General features: G+C 44.5%; 1 protein-coding gene across 1 annotated transcript in view; it reads right to left on the reverse strand.

Moving 5' to 3' along the window:
- Nucleotides 1-24,128, reverse strand: part of LOC141128100 (vomeronasal type-2 receptor 26-like) — a 49,401-nt gene that overhangs the window by 20,509 nt on the left and 4,764 nt on the right. Inside the window, exon 2 of the mRNA XM_073615184.1 lies at nt 5,039-5,162. Coding sequence (XP_073471285.1) covers nt 5,039-5,162 — 124 coding nt within the window. The remainder of the gene's footprint in view (nt 1-5,038; nt 5,163-24,128) is intronic.

The following is a 24,128-nucleotide window of genomic DNA, read 5'->3' on the forward strand; positions in this document are numbered from 1 at the left end:
GAGTGAGACTGTGGCTTTTTGTTGCACATTATTTTATGTCCAAAATGAACCACTCTGCCATCTCTATATCTCTCTTTGTATGTAGCCAGGGTCTTACTGAACATCCTTTTACTTTTACTTTCACAATATTACAGTATACGTCTTTAGTATTGAATGATTGCCTCCATAGGTTTAGATATTTTTATCTTAAATCAAAATTTTGTGTTTATATACATTGATATTCAAGTGTTTATAGATAATTACATTTTGGAGGTTTTGTCTTTTCTTTTCTCAGCATTTTGTGTCCGTAAAAGGAGTATTGGAATAATGATTTTTGTCTTTTTCCAATAGATATGTACATATTTTTTAATTCTATACAATTCCTTTACAATTGTGTATATGTCTATGGTTTATATGTCTATGGATCGTTACATATTGACTGTTGTTGGGATCCCTTTACAAACATTCAAGATAATCACACATATATATATATATATATATATATATATATATACATATTAATTTATGTTCTTTTTTATTTTTAAAATTACATCGTATTTTTTTAAGTTTGCATTGGGCTTTCCTATCACGTCATATGTCAAATCACACATTTTTTCATACCATTTATTTCCAATTTGATGTCTATTATGTCTGTGACTGTATTCTGTGGGGGTTATTCATTGGAACCAGTATTACATATATTTTTGTACTTATGTATTGTACTTGTGTGTTTATTCAATATTCACCCTTCTTTTGGGTTGACAGAACTCATTTTGGTGTACCTTTTGTTTCCCCCCTCCCCTTTTCAGTTGCTTCTCAATTTAGGCATCAATCAAGGTCTGATTGTGTGGGAGGCTCGTTTTTAGGATAAAACAACCTCTGATAGGTCATTCATTTATTATCACCTCTATATACACACACAGTCAGACTTTAATCATTTAGCTATAATTAAGCACCAACCCATGGTGTGAAACAAGTTAGCTGGGTTTACCTGTTTTTTTTTCTTTCTTCTAAATTTTGTGCAGAGGCAGCACCTGTGAGTTCCAGACCTGAACCCAATAGAAAATCTTTGGAGGGAGCTGAAAGTCTGTATTGCCCAGCGACAGTCCCAAAACCTGAAGGATCTGGAGAAGGTCTGTATGGAGGAGTGGGCCAAAATCCCTGCTGCAGTGTGTGCAAACCTGGTCAAGAACTACAGGAAATGTATGATCTCCATAATTGCAAATAAAGGTTTCTGTACCAAATATTAAGTTCTGCTTTCCTGATGTATCAAATACTTATGTCATGCAATAAAATGCAAATTAATTATTTAAAAATCATACAATGTGATTTTTTGGATTTTCGTTTTAGATTCCATATCTCACAGTTGAAAAGTACCTATGATAAAAATTACAGACCTCTACATGCTTGTAAGTAGGAAAACTTGCAAAATTGGCAGTGTATCAAATACTTGTTCTCCCCAATATACATATATATATATGTGTATATATATGTATATATATATATATATATATATATATATATATATATATATATATATATATATATATATATATATATATATATATATATATATCTTTGCATTACTTAAACAATCAATTGTCTTGTGGCATTTTGATATAGAATCTTTTATTATAGAGGCTTTATTATAAAAAACTTCATGGTACTAATCAATTTTATTAATATTAAGTTTTATATATATATATATGTATATATATATATATATATATATATATATATATATATATATATATACACAGTATCTCACAAACGTGAGTACACCCCTAACATTTTTTGTAAATATTTTTATTATATCTTTTCATGTGACAACACTGAAGAAATGACACTTTGCTACAATGTAAAGTAGTGAGTGTACAGTTTGTATAACAGTGTGCATTTGCTGTCAAAATAACTCCATTAATGTCTAAACTGCTGGCAACAAAAGTGAGTACATCCCTAAGTGAAAATGTCCGAATTGGGCCCAATTAGCCATTTTCTCTTGCCGGTGTCATGTGACTCGTTAGTGTTAAAAGGTCTCAGGTGTGAATGGTGAGCAGGTGTGTTAAATTTGGTGTTATCGCTCTCACTCATACTGGTCACTGGCAGTTCAACATGGCACCTCATGGCAAAGAACTCACTGAGGATCGGAAAAAAAGAATTGTTGCTCTACATAAAGATGGCCTAGGCTATAAGAAGATTGCCAAGATCCTGAAACTGATTTGGTTCAGATGGTGTCAAGCGTGTGTGGCGGCAACCAGGTGATGAGTACAAAGACAAGTGTGTCTTGCCTGAAGTCAAGCATGGTGGTGGGAGTGTCATGGTCTGGGGCTGCATGAATGCTGCTTGCAATGAGGAGCTACAGTTCATTGAGGGAATCATGAATGCCAACATGTACTGTGACATACTGAAGCAGAGCATGATGTCCTCCCATCAGAGACTGGGCCACAGGGCAGTATTCCATGATAACGACCCCAAACACACCTCCGAGATGACCACTGCCTTGCTAAAGAAGCTTAGGGCAAAGTTGATAGACTGGCCAAGCATGTCTCCAGACCTAAATCCTATTGAGCATCTGTGGGGCATCCTCAAACGGCAGGAAGAGGAACGCAAGGTTTCTAACTTCCACCAGCTCCGTGATGTTGTCATGGAGGAGTGGAAGAGGACTCCAGTGGCAACCTGTGAAGCACTGTTGAACTCCATGCCCAAGAGGGTTAAGGCAGTGCTGGAAAATAGTGATGGCCACACAAAATATTGACACTTTGGGCCCAATTTGGAGATTTTCACTTAGGGGTGTACTCACTTTTGTTGCCAGCGGTTTAGACAATAATGGCTGTGTGTTGAGTTATTTTGAGGGGACAGAAAATTTACACTGTTACACAAGCTGTACACTCACTACTTTATGAAGTATCATTTCTTCAGTGTTGTCACATGAAAAGATGTAATAAAATATTTACAAAAATGCGAGGGGTGAGGGGTGTACTCACTTTTTTTTTTTTTTATATATATCTTTCAACTCATATGTATTCATTTCTGCATTACTTAAACAGTCAATTGTCTTGTGGCATTTTGGTATAGAATGTTTTATTATAGAAGTTTTATTATAAAAACTTAATGGTACTTATCAGTTTTATTAATATTAGGTTACTACCTTTTAGATATCTATAGATTCTCTTTTATCTAAGAGCAACTGATTAATCATGAATTCATTCTGTTCTGTTTACTATTTATTGTCAACAATTTGGTTTAGACAATTATTTGTTATTGCTTTTAATCTTTATTTATATGTAGATTTGGTTTATATCTGTAGCCCATAAACCAAGTGTTCTCAATAATGGCCACTAAATAGCGTGTTATATAATGGCATTTTTAGTCCTATTCTAGTAGCTTGACAAAGGAACTCACCTGTTTTCAGGATCCTCTGAAACACAAATAGCGATATGTCCGGTGACGTCATTGCCTTCCATGCTGCGCTCCACTCCATGTTCTGGTTCCCTTCCACAGACTAGCCAGCTTCCTGGACCCAGCTGAGTGGCGGTGGGTACTCCAACAGCATGAGCGCTGTTCCCTATCTCACCAGACAAAAATTAACCAGTGCCTGTTTTTATTCTATCTAATGTGAGTATACCTTTAATGTGTTTAATGTGTAATGTGAATATACCTTTCTTTTATTGAATAAATGGTTTACAGCCTGCACTTAGAGGTGCCTTTATATCTCTCCTTTTTTGTATGTATCCTGGAGACTGCTTCTGCTCCTAACAAGAGGCTTGCCCTAATGTGCTGACACACCTGTAGCTTTGTGACTTCATCCTCAGATGGACTTATATCTATTACTCCATAGACTCTTAGTAGCTACTTTGTGGAGTATATATATTCCAATTAATCCACCAATATTCAATAGAAGAAAGGAAGGGACACAAACTCCAATGCAAAAAGTTTTACTGACATTTCTTCTGTGAAAATAACAGCTACTGTACAGTTTCATGGTATGCTCTTCATCAAGCAATCATCATGTTAAGACAGGAAAGGATGCTTTCCCTGTCTTACCTGCATACAGTGTAAATTGATAATGAAAGGGGATAATTATATTCATGCTGGAAATGGTCAAAAATGTATGATAAAAGGTTTCCAGACGTGCCAGTCGGCATATGTAATTTACATCCTCACGTGCCCATGTAAGCTGATGTATGTAGGAGAAACCCCGCAAAAGATAAAAGACAGAATAGCCCAACATCGTAGCTCTATTAGGAGTAAACAACCAGGATTGCCAGTTTGTAGAGCATAGACATAAAGACTCAGACCTGAGATTTATGATTCTGGAAGAAGTACCCAGGGACAGGAGAGGTGGGGACAGGATTTTGAAACTAAAACAAAGAAGTATGGTGGATCAATAAACTCCAATCCTTGCATCCGAATGGGATGAGCAGGGATTATGATCTATATTTGTTTTTATGAATAGGAGACATGAAGATTGATTACTGTGCCTTCTTTCTAGGTGTGAATAGAGATACATTAAGAAAGATACTGACTGTACTTGAAGAAGATTACACGGAAAGAAATAATATACAAAGATGTGATGAATTAGGATATTATGTAAATATGTATAATTAGTGTAGTTGATAAGTAAAATTCGGGGTGGAATATGAGCGGTACAATTTGTATGTTCTTTGACGAATGGCTTTAGACAGTTGGATAGACCTGTGTGTGTATATAGTGAACTGAGAGGGTTAATTTGGATAGGAAGGGCGATGTGGGATACACCCATGTGGCCACACCTTGTGATTTGGGTATATAGGTAGGATGTTTGTTCTAGATAGTTACACAGAGCTTGATGAAGAGCATGGAATGCTCAAAACTGTACAGTAGCTTTTTTACATGTATTGGAGGAAGACTTTTCAGTAAAACTTTTTGCATTGGAGACTGTGTCCCTTCCTTAAAGTGTGTGCATACACACACACACAGATAGCTTTACAACACAAAGGCCATAGTATTGCACCACATTCCATGGTTTTGTATCTATGTAGGTGAACGCTACATAACTGAAAATTTTCATTTTTTTCACCTGTCTCATTGGATATTTCCCCCTCTGGACACTGAACACACTCAAAGCAACAACGATGAATTCCCCTCTTCATCATTCTTCTGAAACCCAAAGGACAGTCTTCAGAGCACATTGATACTGGAACCTAGAAAACAATCATATTAAGAAAAGAAAGAGAAAACATTGTATTACATTATATAGGCTCACTCATAAAATTCAAAGGACTTTATATTTATAAAGCAGTAAATAGAAACAAGGAAACATAGAGGACTGATGGCAGAATAAAGGCCAAGTGCCCCATCAAGTCTAATAGATAGATATATATCTCCCTCCTCTTTTATTTTATTTTTTTTAAATAATGTATATATATATATATATATATATATATATATATATATATATATATATATATATATATATATATATATATATATATATATATATATATTAGTTATATTTTGACATGGGGGACCATTAGCTCTAGTGGTAGATGTATTTTCTAGTGATTCACTGTAGTCAGGAACTATAATTTAAGGGCCTGGTAGGCCATTTTTATTAAAAGGCAACTAAAAAGTCAGTAACAAAGCTTTCCTCGCAGGGGTTCTTCTTCATAAATTCACAAAAAAGCTAGCCCACCTGGCTCTCTTTAGCAGTAACTCTGCTCTTTATGCTGGTCACACAGACCACAGGATTCTTCAAAGTGGACGGCTTTACTCTAGCGCCCACTAGGGATGAGCCGAACACCCCCCGGTTCGGTTCGCACCAGAACCTGCGAACGGACCGAAAATTTGCACGAACGTAAGAACCCCATTGACGTCTATGGGACTAGAATGTTCGAAATCAAAAGTGCTAATTTTAAAGGCTAATTTGCATGGTATTGTTCTAAAAAGGGTTTGGGAACCCGGGTGCTGCCCGAGGGGACATATATCAATGCAAAAAGAGTTTTAAAAACGGCCGTTTTTTCGGGAGCAGTGATTTTAATGATGCTTAAAGTAAAAAAAAAAAGTGAAATATTCCTTTAAATATTTAAAGGAATATTACAAAATCTGTTTGTAATTTTGAACTGGTACATTTTTAACATGTTTAGCTCCAGCAAAAAAATCTATTTTAAGCTTTTTGGAAAACATAGGGAAGGGTTATCACCCCTGTGACATTTGTTTTGCTGTCTGTGCTCCTCCAGAAGATTTCACCTCACTTTTTGTCCCAATGACACATTTTTTTAGTGAAACAAGGATTGGTGATAAAGCATTAGTGGAAAGGAGAAATATTTTTCCCATATTAACTCTTACAGGAGAAAATTTCCCTTCCTAGGGGTAGATTTCATCTCACTTCCTGTTGTCTCCTTCCGCAAGTAGGAGTCATTTGTAAGTTGCATGTTTGAAAGTAGGGGCCTGCCCTATATACTCTGCAGAAATTGGGGCCTTAGGTGTTAGTGTTGCCACAACACTGTAAGCCCTCACAGGGCCCTGCTGTGAAATATTAGATCAACGATTGTAATTACATGCCCCTGTTGAACAGGGGCAGAAAATTTGGGCCTTTGGTGATGGTGGTGGTGGTACTGGTGCCACAACTCTGTAAGTCCTCACAGTTACTCTTGGTGGGCGCAGAAACGGGCCCTGCTGTGAAATATTAGATGAAGAATTCTAATTACATGTCCCTGTTGAACAGGGGCAGAAAAATTGGGCCTTAGGCACTGGTGCTGGTGCCACAACACTGCAACCCCTCACAGATACTCTAGTTGGAGCGCAGGAACGAGCCCTGCTGCAAAGAATTGCATCAAAAATTGTAATTACACACCCCTGTTTAACAGGGGCTGAAAAATTGGGCCTTAGGCACTGGTGGCGGCGCCCAAAACCAAAAATGTTCTTACAAGCTATTAGTATGATCATTGAGGAGGAAGAGGATAATTACTCAGCATAACAGAATAGTCACTCAGCATCAGCATAGGCAATCTTTGAAGGGATCTGACATTTCAAAAAAAAGTATTCGGTTACATCAGCATCAGGTGCTTGGTAGCTGGTGGTGATCCAAGACTGATTCATTTTTATGAAGGTCGGTCGATCGACCGAGTCGGTGGACAGACACACCCTGTGATTGGTTACAAAGCCTCCAGCAGCACAGAATGTGCGTTCCGAAAGAACGCTGGATGCAGGACAGGCCAGTAGCTCAATTGCATACTGTGAAAGCTCTGGCCAGTGATCCATCCTCAAGACCCAGTAACCCAGAGGATTTTCAGTGGGAAAGGTGTCCAAGTCAGATCTTGCCCCTAGGTATTCCTGCACCATGTAAAACAGACGCTGGCAATGGTTGCTGGAACCGATCATACCTTGGGGCTGCAGACTAAAAAATTGTCTGAACGCATCGGTCAGACAGCCACCTTCTCCACCGTTCTTTCTTTGACTAACCGAAGCCTCAGCAACACGTTGTCCAGGAACAGGAGTTTGTAACCTCCCAGTCTCTGGGAACGCGTTGCACAGACCTTTCTGCAAGGCCTCCTGAAGATGTTTCATCCTCTGCTCCCTCTGCAACGGCAAGATAAGGTCCGCAAACTTACCCTTGTAACGTGGCTCAAGGAGGGTTGCCAGTCAGTATTGATCCCTCTCCTTGATACCACAAATACGAGGATCCTTCCGCAGGCTTTGCAGGATCAGGGAGGCCATGCAGCGTAGGTTTGCTGAGGCATTCAGTCTGGAGTCTTCTGGGTTTACTAAGGACGACATGATCCGCAGCCACCTCCTCCCAGCCATGTACAAGTCCATGGGTTTCTTGGGACTGTAAATGATCCCTTAAAGACTGCTGCTGATGCTGAGTGCCAGGCTCCACCTCCATGCTGACACAATCCTCCTCCTCCTCCTCCTCTTCCTTTGTGATCGGTGGGCACGCAGGAACACTGTCTGGATAAAGGGGGCCTTGAGAGCTAAGAAAGTCCTCCTCTTCCTGCCTCTGTTCTGCCTCAAGTGCCCTGTCCATTATTCTACGCAGCGTGTGCTCCAACAGGTGGACAAGGGGGACAGTGTCACTGATGCATGCACTGTCACTGCTCATCATCCTCGTGGCCTCCTCAAATGGTGACAGGACAGTGCATCATGGTCCACTGGCGTGGGGAAAAAACCAGCTCCCCTAACCCTTTCCTGGTGCCATAGTCGCACAGGTACTCATTGATGGCCCTCTGCTGTGTGTGCAGCTGCTGCAGCATGGCCAATGTTGAGTTCCACCTGGTGGGCATGTCACAGATTAGGCGGTTCTTGGGCAGGTTAAATTCCTTTTGGAGGTCTGCCAGCCAAGCACTGGCATTATATGACCAGCAGAAATGCACACAGACTTTCCTGGTCTGCCTCAGGACATCCTGTAAACCCGGTACCTGGCCAAGAACCGCTGCACCACCAAGTTAAGGACGTGAGCCAAACAGGGCACATGGGTCATTTGTCCCTGTCGGAGGGCGGAGGGCGGAGAGCAGGTTGGTGCCATTGTCGCAAATCACCATTCCTGCCTTAAGTTGGCGTGGCGTCAACCACCTCTGAACCTGCCCCTGCAGAGCTGACAGAACCTCTGCCCCAGTGTGGCTCCTGTCCCCCAAGCACACCAGCTCAAGCACCACATGGCATCTTTTGGCCTGTGTACTTGCGTAGCCCCTTGAACGTCTACGGAGCACCGCTGGTTCCGAGGACAAAGCACAAGAAGAGGCCATGGAGGAAGAAGAAGAGGAGGGGGTGGAGGAGAGAGGTGTGTCAGAATCACCTGTAGTGGCATTTTGGAGGCGTGGTGGCGAAAAAACAACCTCCAACACTACTGCACCTTGTCCTGCATCCTTCCCAGCTGCCAGCAGAGTCACCCAATGCACCGTGAAACTTAGGTAACGTCCCTGTCCATGCCTGCTGGACCATGAGTCAGCGGTAATATGCACCTTACCACTGACCGCCCTGTCCAGCGAGGCCAAGACATTGCCTTCCACATGCCGGTAGAGAGAAAAAGTGGCATTTGGGAACCTGCCACTGAGGAACCGCACATTCCACAAACTCACGAAAGGGGGCAGAGTCTACCAACTGAAAAGGTAGCAGTTGAAGTGCTAGCAATTTTACCAAGCTAGCATTCAACCGCTGGGCATGTGGATGGCTGAGAGTGAACTTCTTTCTGTGCTGCAGCAGCTGGGGCAGGGAAATTTGCAGTGTACCGATAGCAGATTGCCCGCAAGTACTTGGCTGTGACACACCTAATTCTACACCTTCATTCTTCTCAGTGCAGGTCTCAGAGAGGACTGAAGGTATAGTGGGGTTGGAGATCTCAGCTGATGAGGAGCAAGGAGAGGTCCTCTTTGTTCTTTGGTGTGGGTCTTTTAGGTACGCTTGCCAACGAACTGCATGGCAGGTCAACATTGGGGATGAGCTTCGAGTTCGAGTCGAACTCATGTTCAACTCGAACATTAGCTGTTCGCAAGTTCGCCGAACAGCGAACAATTTGGGGTGTTCGCGGCAAATTCGAATGCCGCAGAACACCCTTTAAAAGTCTATGGGAGAAATCAAAAGTGCTAATTTTAAAGGCTTATATGCAAGTTATTGTCATAAAAAGTGTTTGGGGACCCGGGTCCTGCCCCAGGGGACATGGATCAATGCAAAAAAAGTTTTAAAAACGGCCGTTTTTTCAGGAGCAGTGATTTTAATAATGCTTAAAGTCAAACAATAAAAGTGTAATATCCCTTTAAATTTCGTACCTGGGGGGTGTCTATAGTATGCCTGTAAAGGAGCGCATGTTTCCCGTGTTTAGAACATTCTGACAGCAAAATGACATTTGGAAGGAAAAAACCCATTTAAAACTACCCGCGGCTAATTTTTTGCCGACAATACACATAGAAGTTCATTGATAAAAACGGCATGGGAATTCCCTACAGGGAAACCTCGAACCAAAATTAAAAAAAAAAAATGACATGGGAGTCCCCCTAAATTCCATACCAGGCCCTTCAGGTCTGGTATGGATATTAAGGGGAACCCCGGCCATAATAAAGAAAAAAAAATGACGTGGGGTTCCCCCTAAATTCCATACCGGACCCTTCAGGTCTGGTATGGATTTTAAGGGGAACCCCGCACCAAAAAAAAAAAAAAACGGCATGGGGTCCCCCCAAAAATCCATACCAGACCCTTATCCGAGCACGCAACCTGGCAGGCCGCAGGAAAAGAGGGGGGACGAGAGTGCGGCCCCCCCCTGAACTGTACCAGGCCACATGCCCTCAACATTGGGAGGGTGCTTTGGGGTAGCCCCCCAAAACACCTTGTCCCCATGTTGATGAGGACAAGGGCCTCCGCGACGTCTTCTATCTTCTTCTCCTCGGGCCGCTCCGCACCCATGGCATGGGGGGAGGCTCCCGCTCTTCTCTTCATCTTCTTCTTCATCCTCTTCTCTTCTTCCTTCTTCTCTTCTTCTCTTCTTCATTTTCTTCTCCGGGCCGCTCCGCATCCATGCTGGCATGGAGGGAGGCTCCTGCTGTGTGACGGCGTCTCCTTGTCTGACGGTTCTTAAATAACGGGGGGCGGGGCCACCTGGTGACCCCCCCCTCTGACGCAAGGGACATGACGGGACTTCCCTGTGGCATTCCCCGTGATGTCACATGGAAGTCCCGTCAAGTCACCGTGCATCAGAGGGGGGCGGGGTCACCGGGTGGCCCCGCCCCCGTTATTTAAGAACCGTCAGACGAAGAGATGCCGTCACACAGCGGGAGCCTCCCTCCCCTGCCCGCAGACCCCCACAACCACCGGCCAGGGTTGTGGGGATGAGGCCCTTGTTCTCATCAACATGGGGACAAGGTGTTTTGGGGGGCTACCTCAAAGCACCCTCCCAATGTTGAGGGCATGTGGCCTGGTACGGTTCAGGAGGGGGGGCCGCACTCCCCCCCTCTTTTCCTGCGGCCTGCCAGGTTGCGTGCTTGGATAAGGGTCTGGTATGGATTCTTGGGGGGACCCCACACCGTTTTTTTTTTTTTTTTTGGCGCGGGGTTCCCCTTAAAATCCATACCAGACCTGAAGGGTCTGGTATGGAATTTAGGGGGAACCCCACGTCATTTTGTTTTTTAAATTTTGGCCGGGGTTCCCCTTAATATCCATACCAGACCTGAAGGGCCTGGTATGGAATTTAGGGGGACTCCCACGTCATTTTTTTTTTTTTCATTTTGGTTCGGGGTTTCCCTGTAGGGAATTCCCATGCCGTTTTTATCAATGAACTTCTATGTGTATTGTCGGCAATGCAATAGCCGCGGGTAGTTTTAAATGGGTTTTTTCCTTCCAAATGTCATTTTGCTGTCAGACTGTTCTAAACACGGGAAACATGCGCCTCTTTACAGGCATACTATAGACACCCCCCAGGTACAAAATTTAAAGGGATATTACACTTTTATTGTTTGACTTTAAGCATTATTAAAATCACTGCTCCTGAAAAAACGTCCGTTTTTAAAACTTTTTTTTGCATTGATCCATGTCCCCTGGGGCAGGACCCAGGTCCCCAAACACTTTTTATGACAATAACTTGCATATAAGCCTTTAAAATTAGCACTTTTGATTATTCATGTTCGTGTCCCATAGACTTTAATGGTGTTCGCATGTTCGAGCGAACTTTTTTCCTGTTCGCATGTTCTGGTGCGAACCGAACAGGGGGGTGTTTGGCTCATCCCTAGTCAACATATGTCTGGTCAAGCATGTGGTGCCCAAGCGGGAGATGTTTTGGCCACACGAGATACGCTTGAGACATATGTTAAAAATAGCAGCGGTGCGATCTGATGCACTCGTCTCAAAAAAGGTCCACACCAAAGAATTTTTAGAATAACGCGCAGAGACAGCAGTGCCCTGCACATGCGGAGCTTTGTGGTGTGATGCAGTCAGTGTGCTGCCCTTAGGCTGGCCCCTGGAGGGCATCCTGCCTCATTGGTGATGTGCCTCCTCCTCCTCCTCTCTTCTATCAGGCACCCACGTGGAGTCAGTGACCTCATCATCTCCTCCCTCCTCATCACTGGAGCAAATCTGGCAGCAGGGGGAACATGACTGCCAGATTGCTGTCCTTCTTGGGCACCCCCTCTGTCCGTGCTCACGTTACTGCCTTCATCTAGCTCAGTGTCATCATCAGAGCCTTCAAAATGCTGGGCATCCTCCTGGAGCATGTGCCCAACACTGTGGTCAAACAGTTCGAGGGACTCCTCAGGAGGACATGGTGGGGCTAGGGAAGGAATCACTGATGCCATTGAGCCGAGGGAAGAGGCCACATTGGCAGCTGCTTTGCCAGACAAAGTACCCTGAGCCTGGATGAGAGGATGAGGAGGATGAAGGCTTGGTCATCCACTCGACCAAGTCTTCCGCATGTTGCGGCTCAACATGGCCAGCTGCCGAAAAAAAGGCCAAGCGTGTCCCATGGCCACGTGCTGATGAGGATGCACCGTGTCCACGACCAGCACTGTTGCCTGTAGACACAGAGCCTGCTTGCCCTCTTTTATTGGCTTGTGACTGTCTGCCTCTCCTTGTTGGCCTTCCAGACATACTATTGGCCTGCAGTGAGCTGCACAAAACTGGGATATATAATCGGTATATATATATATATATATATATATATATATATATATATATATATACCGATTATACTGCAGCTAGCAGAATCAACCGCCTGCCTGTAGTATTATTAGTATGATAACCCCTGCACTTGTCTTCAGGAGGCTATACTGTAGGTGCAACTGTGCAGGGTACACAGTACAGTAACTGGAAATACATGAAGAGCCTACACAAGCACCTGGCTGCAGTTAGTTATACTGTAGGTGAGACTGTGCAGGGTACACAGTACAGTAGCTGGAAATACTTCAATAAGCCTACACAAGCACCTGGCTGCAGGTAGCTATACTGTAGGTGAGACTGTGCGGGGTACACATACAGTAACTGGAAATACTTCATTGAGCCTACACAAGCACCTGGCTGCAGGTAGCTCTTTACTGTAGGTGATACTGTGCAGGGTACACAGTACAGTAGCTGGAAATACTTCAATGAGCCTACACAAGCACCTGGCTGCAGGTTGCTATACTGTAGGTGAGACTGTGCAGGGTACACAGTACAGTAGCTGGAAATACTTCAATGAGCCTACACAAGCACCTGGCTACAGGTAGCTATACTGTAGGTGAGACTCTGCGGGGTACACAGTACAGTAACTGGAAATACTTCAATGAGCCTACACAAGCACCTGGCTGCAGGTAGCTCTGCTGTAGGTGAGACTGTGCAGGGTACACAGTACAGTAGCTGGAAATACTTCAAGCTGGTGTAGTAAGGAGGGGTTTGAGTTCCTGGAGGACTGGGCCGACTTCTCAGTCGATAACCGGTACTATAGAAGGGACGGACTGCACCTAAATGAGGAGGGTGCAGATCTGCTGGGAATGAAGATGGCCAAAAAGTTAGAGGGGTTTTTAAACTAGGCTATGGGGGGGAGGGTCCAGAGGTAGAGATAGTCAGCGCGGAAGATATTCCAGAGGGTAGTATTGGGGGCATTAGTGGTAGGTTGACCAAAGCACAAAAACACAAGGTAAGTATAGTAGCAAGTCCTAGTTGTAATCTCAAAACACCCAATACGAGGACAATATGCGACTGGTCTAAAATGTGGCATGTTCACTAGGGATGAGCCGAACACCCCCCGGTTCGGTTCGCACCAGAACCTGCGAACGGACCGAAAGTTCGCACGAACGTTAGAACCCCATTGATGTCTATGGGACTCGAACATTCGAAATCAAAAGTGCTCACTTTAAAGGCTAATTTGCATGGTATTGTCCTAAAAAGGGTTTGGGGACCCGGGTCCTACCCCAGGGGACATGTATCAATGCAAAAAAAACTTTTAAAATCGGCCGTTTTTTCGGGAGCAGTGATTTTAATGATGCTTAAAGTGAAAAAAAAAAAAAGTGAAATATTCCTTTAAATATCGTACCTGGGGGGTGTCTATAGTATGCCTGTAAAGTGGCGCGTGTTTCCCGTGTTTAGAACAGTCCCTGCACCAAATGTCATTTTTAAAGGAAAAAATCTCATTTAAAACTGCTTGCAATATGGATGAAAATCAGTGACACAAACGGTACCCCCCAGTCCATTACCAGGCCCTTTGGGTCTTGTATGGATATTAAGGGGAACCCCGCACCCAAATTAAAATAAGGAAAGGTGTGGGGCCACCAGGCCCTATATACTCTGAACAGCAGTATACAGGCGGTGCAAACAAGACAGGGACTGTAGGTTTGTTGTTAAGTGAATCTGTTTGTCATTTTGAACGGGTACATTTTTAACGTGTTTAGCTCCAGCCAAAATATCTTTTTTAAGCTTTTTGGAAAACATAGGGAAGGGTTATCACCCCTGTGACATTTGTTTTGCTGTCTTTCCTCCTCTTTAGAAGATTTCACCTCACTTTTTGTCCCAATGACAAATGTTTTTTGAGAATTTGGGGTTTTTTGTGGAACAAGGATTGGAAAGCATCAGTGGAAAGGAGAAATGTTTTTCCCATATTAACTCTTACAGGAGAGAATTTCCCTTCCTAGGGGTAGATTTCATCTCACTTCCTGTTGTCTCCTTCCGTTTGCAAGTAGGAGTCGTTTGTAAGTTAGATGTTTGAAAGTAGGGGCCTGCCCTATATACTCAGCAGAAATTTGGACCTTAGGTGTTGTTGTGGCCACAACAACGTAAGCCCTCACAGGGCCCTGCTGTGAAATATTAGATAAAGAATTGTAATTACATGCCCCTGTTGAACAGGGACAGAAAAACTGGGCCTTTGGTGGTGGTGGTGGTGGTGCTGGTGCCACAACACTGTAAGTCCTCACTCGCTCTTGGTGGGTGCAGAAACGGGCCCTGCTGTGAAATATTAAATCAAGAATTGTAATTACATGCCCCCGTTGAACAGGGGCAGAAAAATTGGGCCTGTGGTGGTGGTGGTGCTGGTGCCACAACACTGCAACCCCTCACAGACACTTTAGTTGGAATGCAGGAAGAAGCCTTGTTGCAAAGTATTGCATCAAAAATTGTAATTACACGCCCCTGTTAAACAGGGGCAGAAAAATTGGGCCTTAGGCACTGGTGCTGGTGCCACAACACTGCAACCCCTCACAGACACTCTAGTTGGAACGCAGGAACGAGCCCTGCTGCAAAGTATTGCATCAAAAAATTGTAATTACACACCCCTGTGAAACAGGGGCAGAAAAATTGTGCCTTAGGCACTGGTGGTGGCGCCCAGAACCAAAAATGTTCTTACAAGCTATCAGCGTGATGATTGAGGAGGAAGAGGATAATTACTCAAGGATAGTCACTCAGCATCAGCATAGGCAGTCTTTGAAGGGATCTGAGATTTCAAAAAAAATTATTCGGTTACATCAGCATCAGGTGCTTGGTAGCTGGTGGTGATCCAAGACTGATTCATTTTTATGAAGGTCAGTCGATCGACCGAGTCGGTGGACAGACGCACCCTGTGATCGGTTACCACGCCTCCAGCAGCACTGAATGTGCGTTCCGAAAGAACGCTGGATGCAGGACAGCCCAGTAGCTCAATTGCATACTGTGCAAGCTCTGGACAGTGATCCATCCTCAAGACCCAGAGGATTTTCGGTGGGAAAGGTGTCCATGTCTGATCTTGCCCCTAGGTATTCCTGCACCATGTAAAACAGATGCTGGCGATGGTTGCTGGAACCGATCATACCTTGGGGCTGCGGACCAAAAAATTGTCTGAACGCATCGGTCAGACGGCCACCTTCTCCACCGCTCCTTCTTTGACTGACCGAAGCCTCAGCAACACGTTGTCCAGAAACAGGAGTTTGTAACCTCCCAGTCTCTGGGAACGCATTGCACAGACCTTTCTGCAAGGCCTCCCGAAGATGTTTCATCCTCTGCTCCCTCTGCGCTGGCAAGATAAGGTCCGCAACCTTACCCTTGTAACGTGGATCAAGGAGGGTTGCCAGCCAGTATTGGTCCTTCTCCTTGATACCACGAATACGAGGATCCTTACACAGGCTTTGCAGGATCAGAGAGGTTTGCTGAGGCATTCGGTCCGGAGTCCTCTGGGTCACTAAGGATGACATGGTCCGCAGCCACCTCCTCCCAGCCACGTACAAGTCCATGTGTTTTTTGGGACTGATCCCTTAAAGACTGCTGCTGATGCCGAGTGCCAGGCTCCACCTCCATACTGACACAATCTTCCTCCTCCTCCTCCTCCTCGTCCTCTTCCTGTGTGATCGGCGGGCACGCAGGAACACTGTCTGGATAAAGGGGGCCTTGAGAGCTAAGGAAGTCCTCCTCTTCCTGCTTCTGTTCTGCCTCAAGTGCCCTGTCCATTATTCCACGCAGCGTGTGCTCCAACAGGTGGACAAGGGGGACAGTGTCACTGATGCATGCACTGTCACTGCTCACCATCCTCGTGGCCTCCTCAAATGGTGACAGGACAGTGCATGCATCCCTGATCATGGCCCACTGGCGTGGGGAAAAAAAACCAAGCTCCCCTGACCCTGTCCTGGTGCCATAGTCGCACAGGTACTCATTGATGGCCTTCTGCTGCGTGTGCAGCCGCTGCAGCATGGCCAACGTTGAGTTCCACCTGGTGGGCATGTCACAGATTAGGCGGTTCTTGGGCAGGTTAAACTCCTTTTGGAGGTCCGTCAGCCAAGCACTGGCATTATATGACCGGCGGAAATGCACACAGACTTTCCTGGCCTGCCTCAGGACATCCTGTAAGCCCGGGTACCTGCCCAAGAACCGCTGCACCATCAAGTTAAGGACGTGAGCCAAACAGGGCACATGGGTCATTTGTCCCTGTTGGAGGGCAGAGAGGAGGTTGGTGCCATTGTCGCAAACCACCATTCCTGTCTTAAGTTGGCGTGGCGTCAACCACCTCTGAACCTGTCCCTGCAGAGCTGACAGAACCTCTGCCCCAGTGTGGCTCCTGTCCCCCAAGCACACCAGCTCAAGCACCGCATGGCATCTTTTGGCCTGCGTACTTGCGTAGCCCCTTGAACGGCTACGGAGCACTGCTGGTTCCGAGGACAAAGCACAGGAAGAGGCCATGGAGGAAGAAGAAGAGGAGGGGGTGGAGGAGAGAGGTGTGTCACAATCATTAGCATTTTGGAGGCGTGGTGGCGGAACAACCTCCAACACTACTGCACCTTGTTCTCCTCCTCCTCTCTCCTATCAGGCACCCACGTTGTGTCAGTGACCTCATCATCCCCTCCCTCCTCATCACTGGAACAAACCTGGCAGTATGCTGCAGCAGCGGGAGCATGACTGCCAGATTGCTGTCCTTCTTGGGCATCCCCTCTGTCCGTGCTCATGTTACTGCCTTCATCGAGCTCAGTATCATCATCAGAGCCTTCCAAACGCTGGGCATCCTCCTGGAGCATGTACCCAACACTGTGATCAAACAGTTCGAGGGACTCCTCAGGAGGACATGGTGGGGCTAGGGAAGGAGTCACTGATGACATTGAGCCGAGGGAAGAGGCCGCTGCTTTGCCAGACAAAGTACCCTGGGCATGGGTGAGAGAGGATGAGGAGGATGAGGACGGCTTGGTCATCCACTCGACCAAGTCTTCCGCATGATGCGGCTCAACACGGCCAGCTGCCGAAAAAAAGGCCAAGCGTGTCCCACGGCCACGTGCTGATGAGGATGCACTGTCTCCACGACCAGCACTAGACACAGAGCCTGCTTGCCCTCTCTTATTGGCTTGTGACTGTCTACCTCTCCTTCTTGGCCTTCCAGACATACTAATGGCCTGTAGCTGCACTAAGCTGGGATATATATATATGTACTGATACTGCAGCTAGCAAAATCAACTGCCTGCCTGTAGTATGAGAACACCACCAACCTTCTACAGGTAGCTTTAGCTGAACACTGTGAGGAGGACGCACCCCACTAACTTGTAGGTCTAGCTGAACACTGTGAACAGGACGCACCCCACTAACTTGCAGGTTTAGCTGAACACTGAACAGGACGCACCCCACTAACTTGTAGGTTTAGCTGAACACTGTGAGCAGGACGCACCCCACTAACTTGTAGGTTTAGCTGAACACTGTAAGGTGGACACACCACACTAACTTGTAGGTTTAGCTGAACACTGTGAGCAGGACGCACCCCACTAACTTGTAGGTTTAGCTGAACACGGTGAGCAGGACGCACTGCACTAACTGTAAATAGTCTAGCTGCCTGACTGTGGCACTAATAGGATCAAAAAAACACCAGTAATTTTCTTCAGGTAGCTGTATATACTGTAACAAGACAAGCCTGCCTGTCAGTAAGAAGAAAACAGGAACGGATCTAGCTGAACACTGTGAGCAGGAGGCACCCCACTAACTTGTAGGTTTAGCTGAACACTCTGAGCAGGACGCACCCCACTAACTTGTAGGTTTAGCTGAACACTGTGAGGTGGACGCACCCCACTAACTTGTAGGTTTAGTTGAACACTGTGAGCAGGATGCACTGCACTAACTGTAAATAGTCTAGCTGCCTGACTGTGGTACTAATAGGATCAAAAGAACACCAGCAATTTTCTTCAGGTAGCTGTATATACTGTAACAAGACAAGCCTGCCTGTCAGTAAGAAGATAACAGGAACGGATCTAGCTGAACACTGTGAGCAGGACGCACTGCACTAACTTGTAGGTTTAGCTGAACACTCTGAGCAGGACGCACCCCACTAACTTGTAGGTTTAGCTGAACACTGAGGTGGACGCACCACACTAACTTGTAGGTTTAGCTGAACACTGTGAGCAGGACGCACCGCACTAACTTGTAGGTTTAGCTGAACACTGTGAGCAGGACGCACCCCACTAACTTGTAGGTTTAGCTGAACACTGTGAGCAGGACGCACTACACTAACTGTAAATAGTCTAGCTGCCTGACTGTGGTACTAATAGGATCAAAAGAACACCAGCAATTTTCTTCAGGTAGCTGTATATACTGTAACAAGACAAGCCTGCCTGTCAGTAAGAAGATAACAGGAACGGATCTAGCTGAACACTGTGAGCAGGACGCACTGCACTAACTTGTAGGTTTAGCTGAACACTGTGAGCAGGACGCACTGCACTAACTGTAAATAGTCTAGCTGCCTGACTGTGGTACTAATAGGATCAAAAGAACACCAGCAATTTTCTTCAGCTTCAAAAAGAGCATCAATCCAGAGTCTATCAGATATCATGAAAACTTGTCCAATGAAATTGCTGAAACCATGTATATATAAATGTGCTAATATTATAATCAACTGATGATATAAATACGTGGATAATAATTGACAATAAAAAAGAAAAAGACTGTGAATAAAAAATATATATATAAGTGTCCATAAAATAGTCCCAGTGGTTGGTGTTGGTGACCCGCCAACACTTGGCGAAAAAAATATATAATATATACCAAATAAAAATAAAAATAGATAAAGTGACGACAGTCCCACCACCAAATGTGACAATCCTGGATGTAGATAAGATACTGATGGTGGACCAGGGGGGAAGGAAGACAGTGTGCTGACAGGTGGGGGCACCTCCGTGTTCCCGTGTTCCCGTGTTCCCAAGCAGATTCATATACCCCTGTACACTCTCTGCTGGTATACACCTTTATTTGATTTAATTTATTTTATTTGGTTTGATTACAGCACTTTTGTTATGCATCATTTAGTGATATTTGTTTGTGCTTACATTGTATATTTGCATCTGTGAGTCCGTTTTCACACAATTTATTCACATTTTTAGGTCATTTGATATCTTTTGATTCAATTTAGTCTAGTTCCCTTTCCCCTTTCCCCCTCCCCCCCCCCCCCAAAAAAAAATCCCCTTCCCCCTCCCCTTTTCAATCACAGCGCAACCACCACCCCCTTATCTCACTTTTGTTTTGTCTGTTTTGGAGCAGTCCTGTGTGTTGCAGCAGTGTCCCTCTAGTATAGGATTCATTTAACAGCGCAGGAGTTTTTTACATAATTTTCTTCAGGTTGCTGTATATACTGTAACAAGACAAGCCTGCCTGTCAGTAAGAAGATAACAGGAACAGATCTAGCTGAACATTGTGAGCAGGACGCACTGCACTAACTTGTAGGTTTAGCTGAACACTGTGAGCAGGACGCACCCCACTAACTTGTCGGTTTAGCTGAACACTGTGAGCAGGACGCACTGCACTAACTGACGTGACGATACGTGTCAGGAGCACGGGACTCTGCCACACACTAGCTGGATGTGACGAGCTCGGCGCTCGTGGATATTTTACCCCCCAGCTGTGTTTTAAATGATTATGCTATGTGCAGTTTCTGTTTTCTATACACCGCACAATATAACTCTGCATAACGGGTGGTGAGGAACTGGAAGCGGGGAGAGTCTTTTAGAAGATCCAGAGCCTGGGATTATACGAGCTCGGCGCTCGTGGGTTGAGGCGTGCGCTCATTGCTTAAAAGTGAGTGCAACCCCCCCCCCCTCCCCCTCTCCCAACTTCATCCCCCCCCCCACCTGTATTTTTAGATCAAACGGAATTATACTATATGCCACTCGTTCTTTGTCTCTGCATATGATATACGGCATCACCAATCAACGCCATCCGTTGTACCTTGGACTTCCCCGTCTGCGGGGCCTCCTCTACGTATGCTGTATACCTTACAGCTGTAAGGTAAGGGGCCTGGGAACACGGAGGTGCCCCCACCTGTCAGCACACTGTCTTCCTTCCCCCCTGGTCCACCATCAGTATCTTATCTACATCCAGGATTGTCACATTTGGTGGTGAGACTGTCGTCACTTTATCTATTTTTATTTTTATTTGGTATATATTATATATTTTTTTCGCCAAGTGTTGGCGGGTCACCAACACCAACCACTGGGACTATTTTATGGACACTTATATATATATTTTTTATTCACAGTCTTTTTCTTTTTTATTGTCAATTATTATCCACGTATTTATATCATCAGTTGATTATAATATTAGCACATTTATATATACATGGTTTCAGCAATTTCATTGGACAAGTTTTCATGATATCTGATAGACTCTGGATTGATGCTCTTTTTGAAGCAGATTCATATACCCCTGTACACTCTCTGCTGGTATACACCTTTATTTGATTTAATTTATTTTATTTGGTTTGATTACAGCACTTTTGTCATGCATCATTTAGTGATATTTGTTTGTGCTTACATTGTATATTTGCATCTGTGAGTCCGTTTTCACACAATTTATTCACATTTTTAGGTCATTTGATATCTTTTGATTCAATTTAGTCTAGTTTCCTTTCCCCTCCCCCCCCCCCCAAAAAAAAATCCCCTTCCCCTTCCCCTTTTCTATCACAGCGCAACCACCACCCCCTTATCTCACTTTTTTTTTGTCTGTTTTGGAGCAGTCCTGTGTGTTACAGCACTGTCCCTCTAGTATAGGATTCATTTAACAGCGCAGGAGTTTTTTACATAATTTTCTTCAGGTTGCTGTATATACTGTAACAAGACAAGCCTGCCTGTCAGTAAGAAGATAACAGGAACAGATCTAGCTGAACACTGTGAGCAGGACGCACTGCACTAATTTGTAGGTTTAGCTGAACACTGTGAGCAGGACGCACCCCACTAACTTGTCGGTTTAGCTGAACACTGTGAGCAGGACGCACTGCACTAACTGTAAATAGTCTAGCTGCCTGACTGTGGTACTAATAGGATCAAAAGAACACCAGCAATTTTCTTCAGGTTGCTGTATATACTGTAACAAGACAAGCCTGCCTGTCAGTAAGAAGATAACAGGAACGGATCTAGCTGAACACTGTGAGCAGGACGCACTGCACTAACTGTAAATAGTCTAGCTGCCTGACTGTGGTACTAATAGGATCAAAAGAACACCAGCAATTTTCTTCAGGTAGCTGTAAATACTGTAACAAGACAAGCCTGCCTGTCAGTAGGAAGATAACAAGAACGGATCTAGCTAAACTGAATACAGTGTATATATATATATATATATGCAACACCTGGGATGCATATAAATACACAATACACTGTAAGTGCAGCTAACTGACTGACTGTTCTGCCTAATCTATCTAACTCAAATCAAATGTCACTGTCTGTCTCTCTCTCTCTCTCAATGAACGCCAGAACACACACTACACAGGGCCGCCGTGCAGGCGGCCTTATATAGTGTGGGGCGTGTACTAAATCCCCTGAGCCATAATTGGCCAAAGCCTCCTTGGCTTTGGCCAATTACGGCTCTCTGTTCAGGCGGCGCTGTGATTGGCAAAGCATGCGGGTCATAGTGCATGCTTGGCCAATCATCAGCCAGTAATGCACTGCCATGCCGCAGCGAATTATGGGCCGTGACGCGCCACACGAATTTGCCGCGAACGGCCCATATCGTTTGCAATTTGGCGAACGGGCGAACAGACGATGTTCGAGTCGAACATGGGTTCGACTCGAACACGAAGCTCATCCCTAATGTTCACCAATGCCAGGAGCATGGCGGACAAGATGGGTGAACTAGAGATACTGTTGTACGAGGAGGATTTGGATTTTGTGGGAATTTCAGATACTTGGTTCAACAGCTTTCATGATTGGCTGGCAAACATTCAAGGGTATACCCTTTACCGCAAGGACAGAGAGGGTAAAAAAGGGGGAGGGGTATGCCTATATATCAAGAATAATGTACAAGTGAATGTGAGAGATGACATCACTGAGGGAGCTAGGGAGGAGGTGGAATCCTTATGGGTAGAGCTCCAAAGGGATGAAGCTAAGGGGAAAATAATATTGGGAGTATGCTATAGGCCCCCTAACCTGAGGGAGGAAGTGGAGACAGATCTCCTATCACAATTTGGATTAGCAGCAAGGATGGGAAGTGTTATCATAATGGGGGATTTTAATTATCCAGACATAGACTGGGTGGAGGGAACCGCACATTCATTTAAGGCTCGCCAGTTCCTTAATGTCTTGCAGGACAATTTTATGTGTCAGATGGTAGACGCACCAACTAGAAATAAATCATTACTGGATCTACTGATTACCAACAACACAGACCTGATCACGGATGTGGAAATATGGGGCAATTTAGATAATAGCGATCACAGGTCAATTAGTTTCAGTATAAATCACACAAATAGGAAACCTAAAGGGAATACACACACACTGAATTTCAAAAGAGCCAACTTCCCTAAACTACAAACCTTGCTAAAAGGCATAAATTGGGATAAAATATTAGGAACAAAGAACACAGAGGAGAGATGGGTTTGCTTTAAGAGCATATTAAATAAGGGCATTAGCCAATGCATCCCATTGGGTAATAAATTTAAAAGAGGGAACAAAAGTCCTGGATGGCTTAACTCCAATGTAAAAATTAATATAAAAGCAAAGGAGAAGGCCTTCAAAAAATACAAGGTTGAAGGATGATCCTCAGCATTCAGACTGTATAAAGAATGCAACAAGAAATGTAAGGGTGCAATTAGGATGGCTAAGATAGAACAAGAAAGACATATAGCACAGGAGAGCAAAAAAAATCCCAAGAAATTCTTTAAGTATGTAAACAGTAAAAAAGGGAGGACATAAAGAATGAGGAAGGACATCTGGTTACAAAGGATGGGGAGATGGCGAAGGTATTGAATTTATTCTTCTCCTCAGTCTTCACAAATGAATCGGGGGGCTTCAGTAACCAAAACTGCAGTGTTTATCCTCATGACACAAGACAGGAAGCACCTCCATGGTTAACAGAGGACAGAATTAAAATTAGACTTGAGAAACTTAATATTAATAAATCACCGGGACCAGATGGCTTGCATCCGAGGGTACTTAGGGATCTCAGTCAAGTGATTGCCAGGCCGTTGTTCCTAATTTTTACAGACAGTCTACTGACTGGAATGGTACCAGCTGATTGGAGAAAAACCAATGTAGCACCAATATTTAAAAAGGGCCCAAAATACATCCCTGGGAATTAGAGACAAGTTAGCCTAACATCAATAGTATGTAAACTCTTGGAGGGGATGATAAGGGACTATATACAAGATTTTAGTAATGAGAATGGTATCATTAGCAGTAATCAGCATGGATTCATGAAGAATCATTCTTGCCAAATCTACTAACCTTCTATAAGGAGGTGAGTTGCCATCTAGATAAAGGAAGGCCCATAGACGTGGTGTATCTGGATTTTGCAAAAGCATTTGA

Source organism: Aquarana catesbeiana, linkage group LG01, assembly GCF_042186555.1.
Source record: "Aquarana catesbeiana isolate 2022-GZ linkage group LG01, ASM4218655v1, whole genome shotgun sequence".
Taxonomy (NCBI): domain Eukaryota; kingdom Metazoa; phylum Chordata; class Amphibia; order Anura; family Ranidae; genus Aquarana; species Aquarana catesbeiana.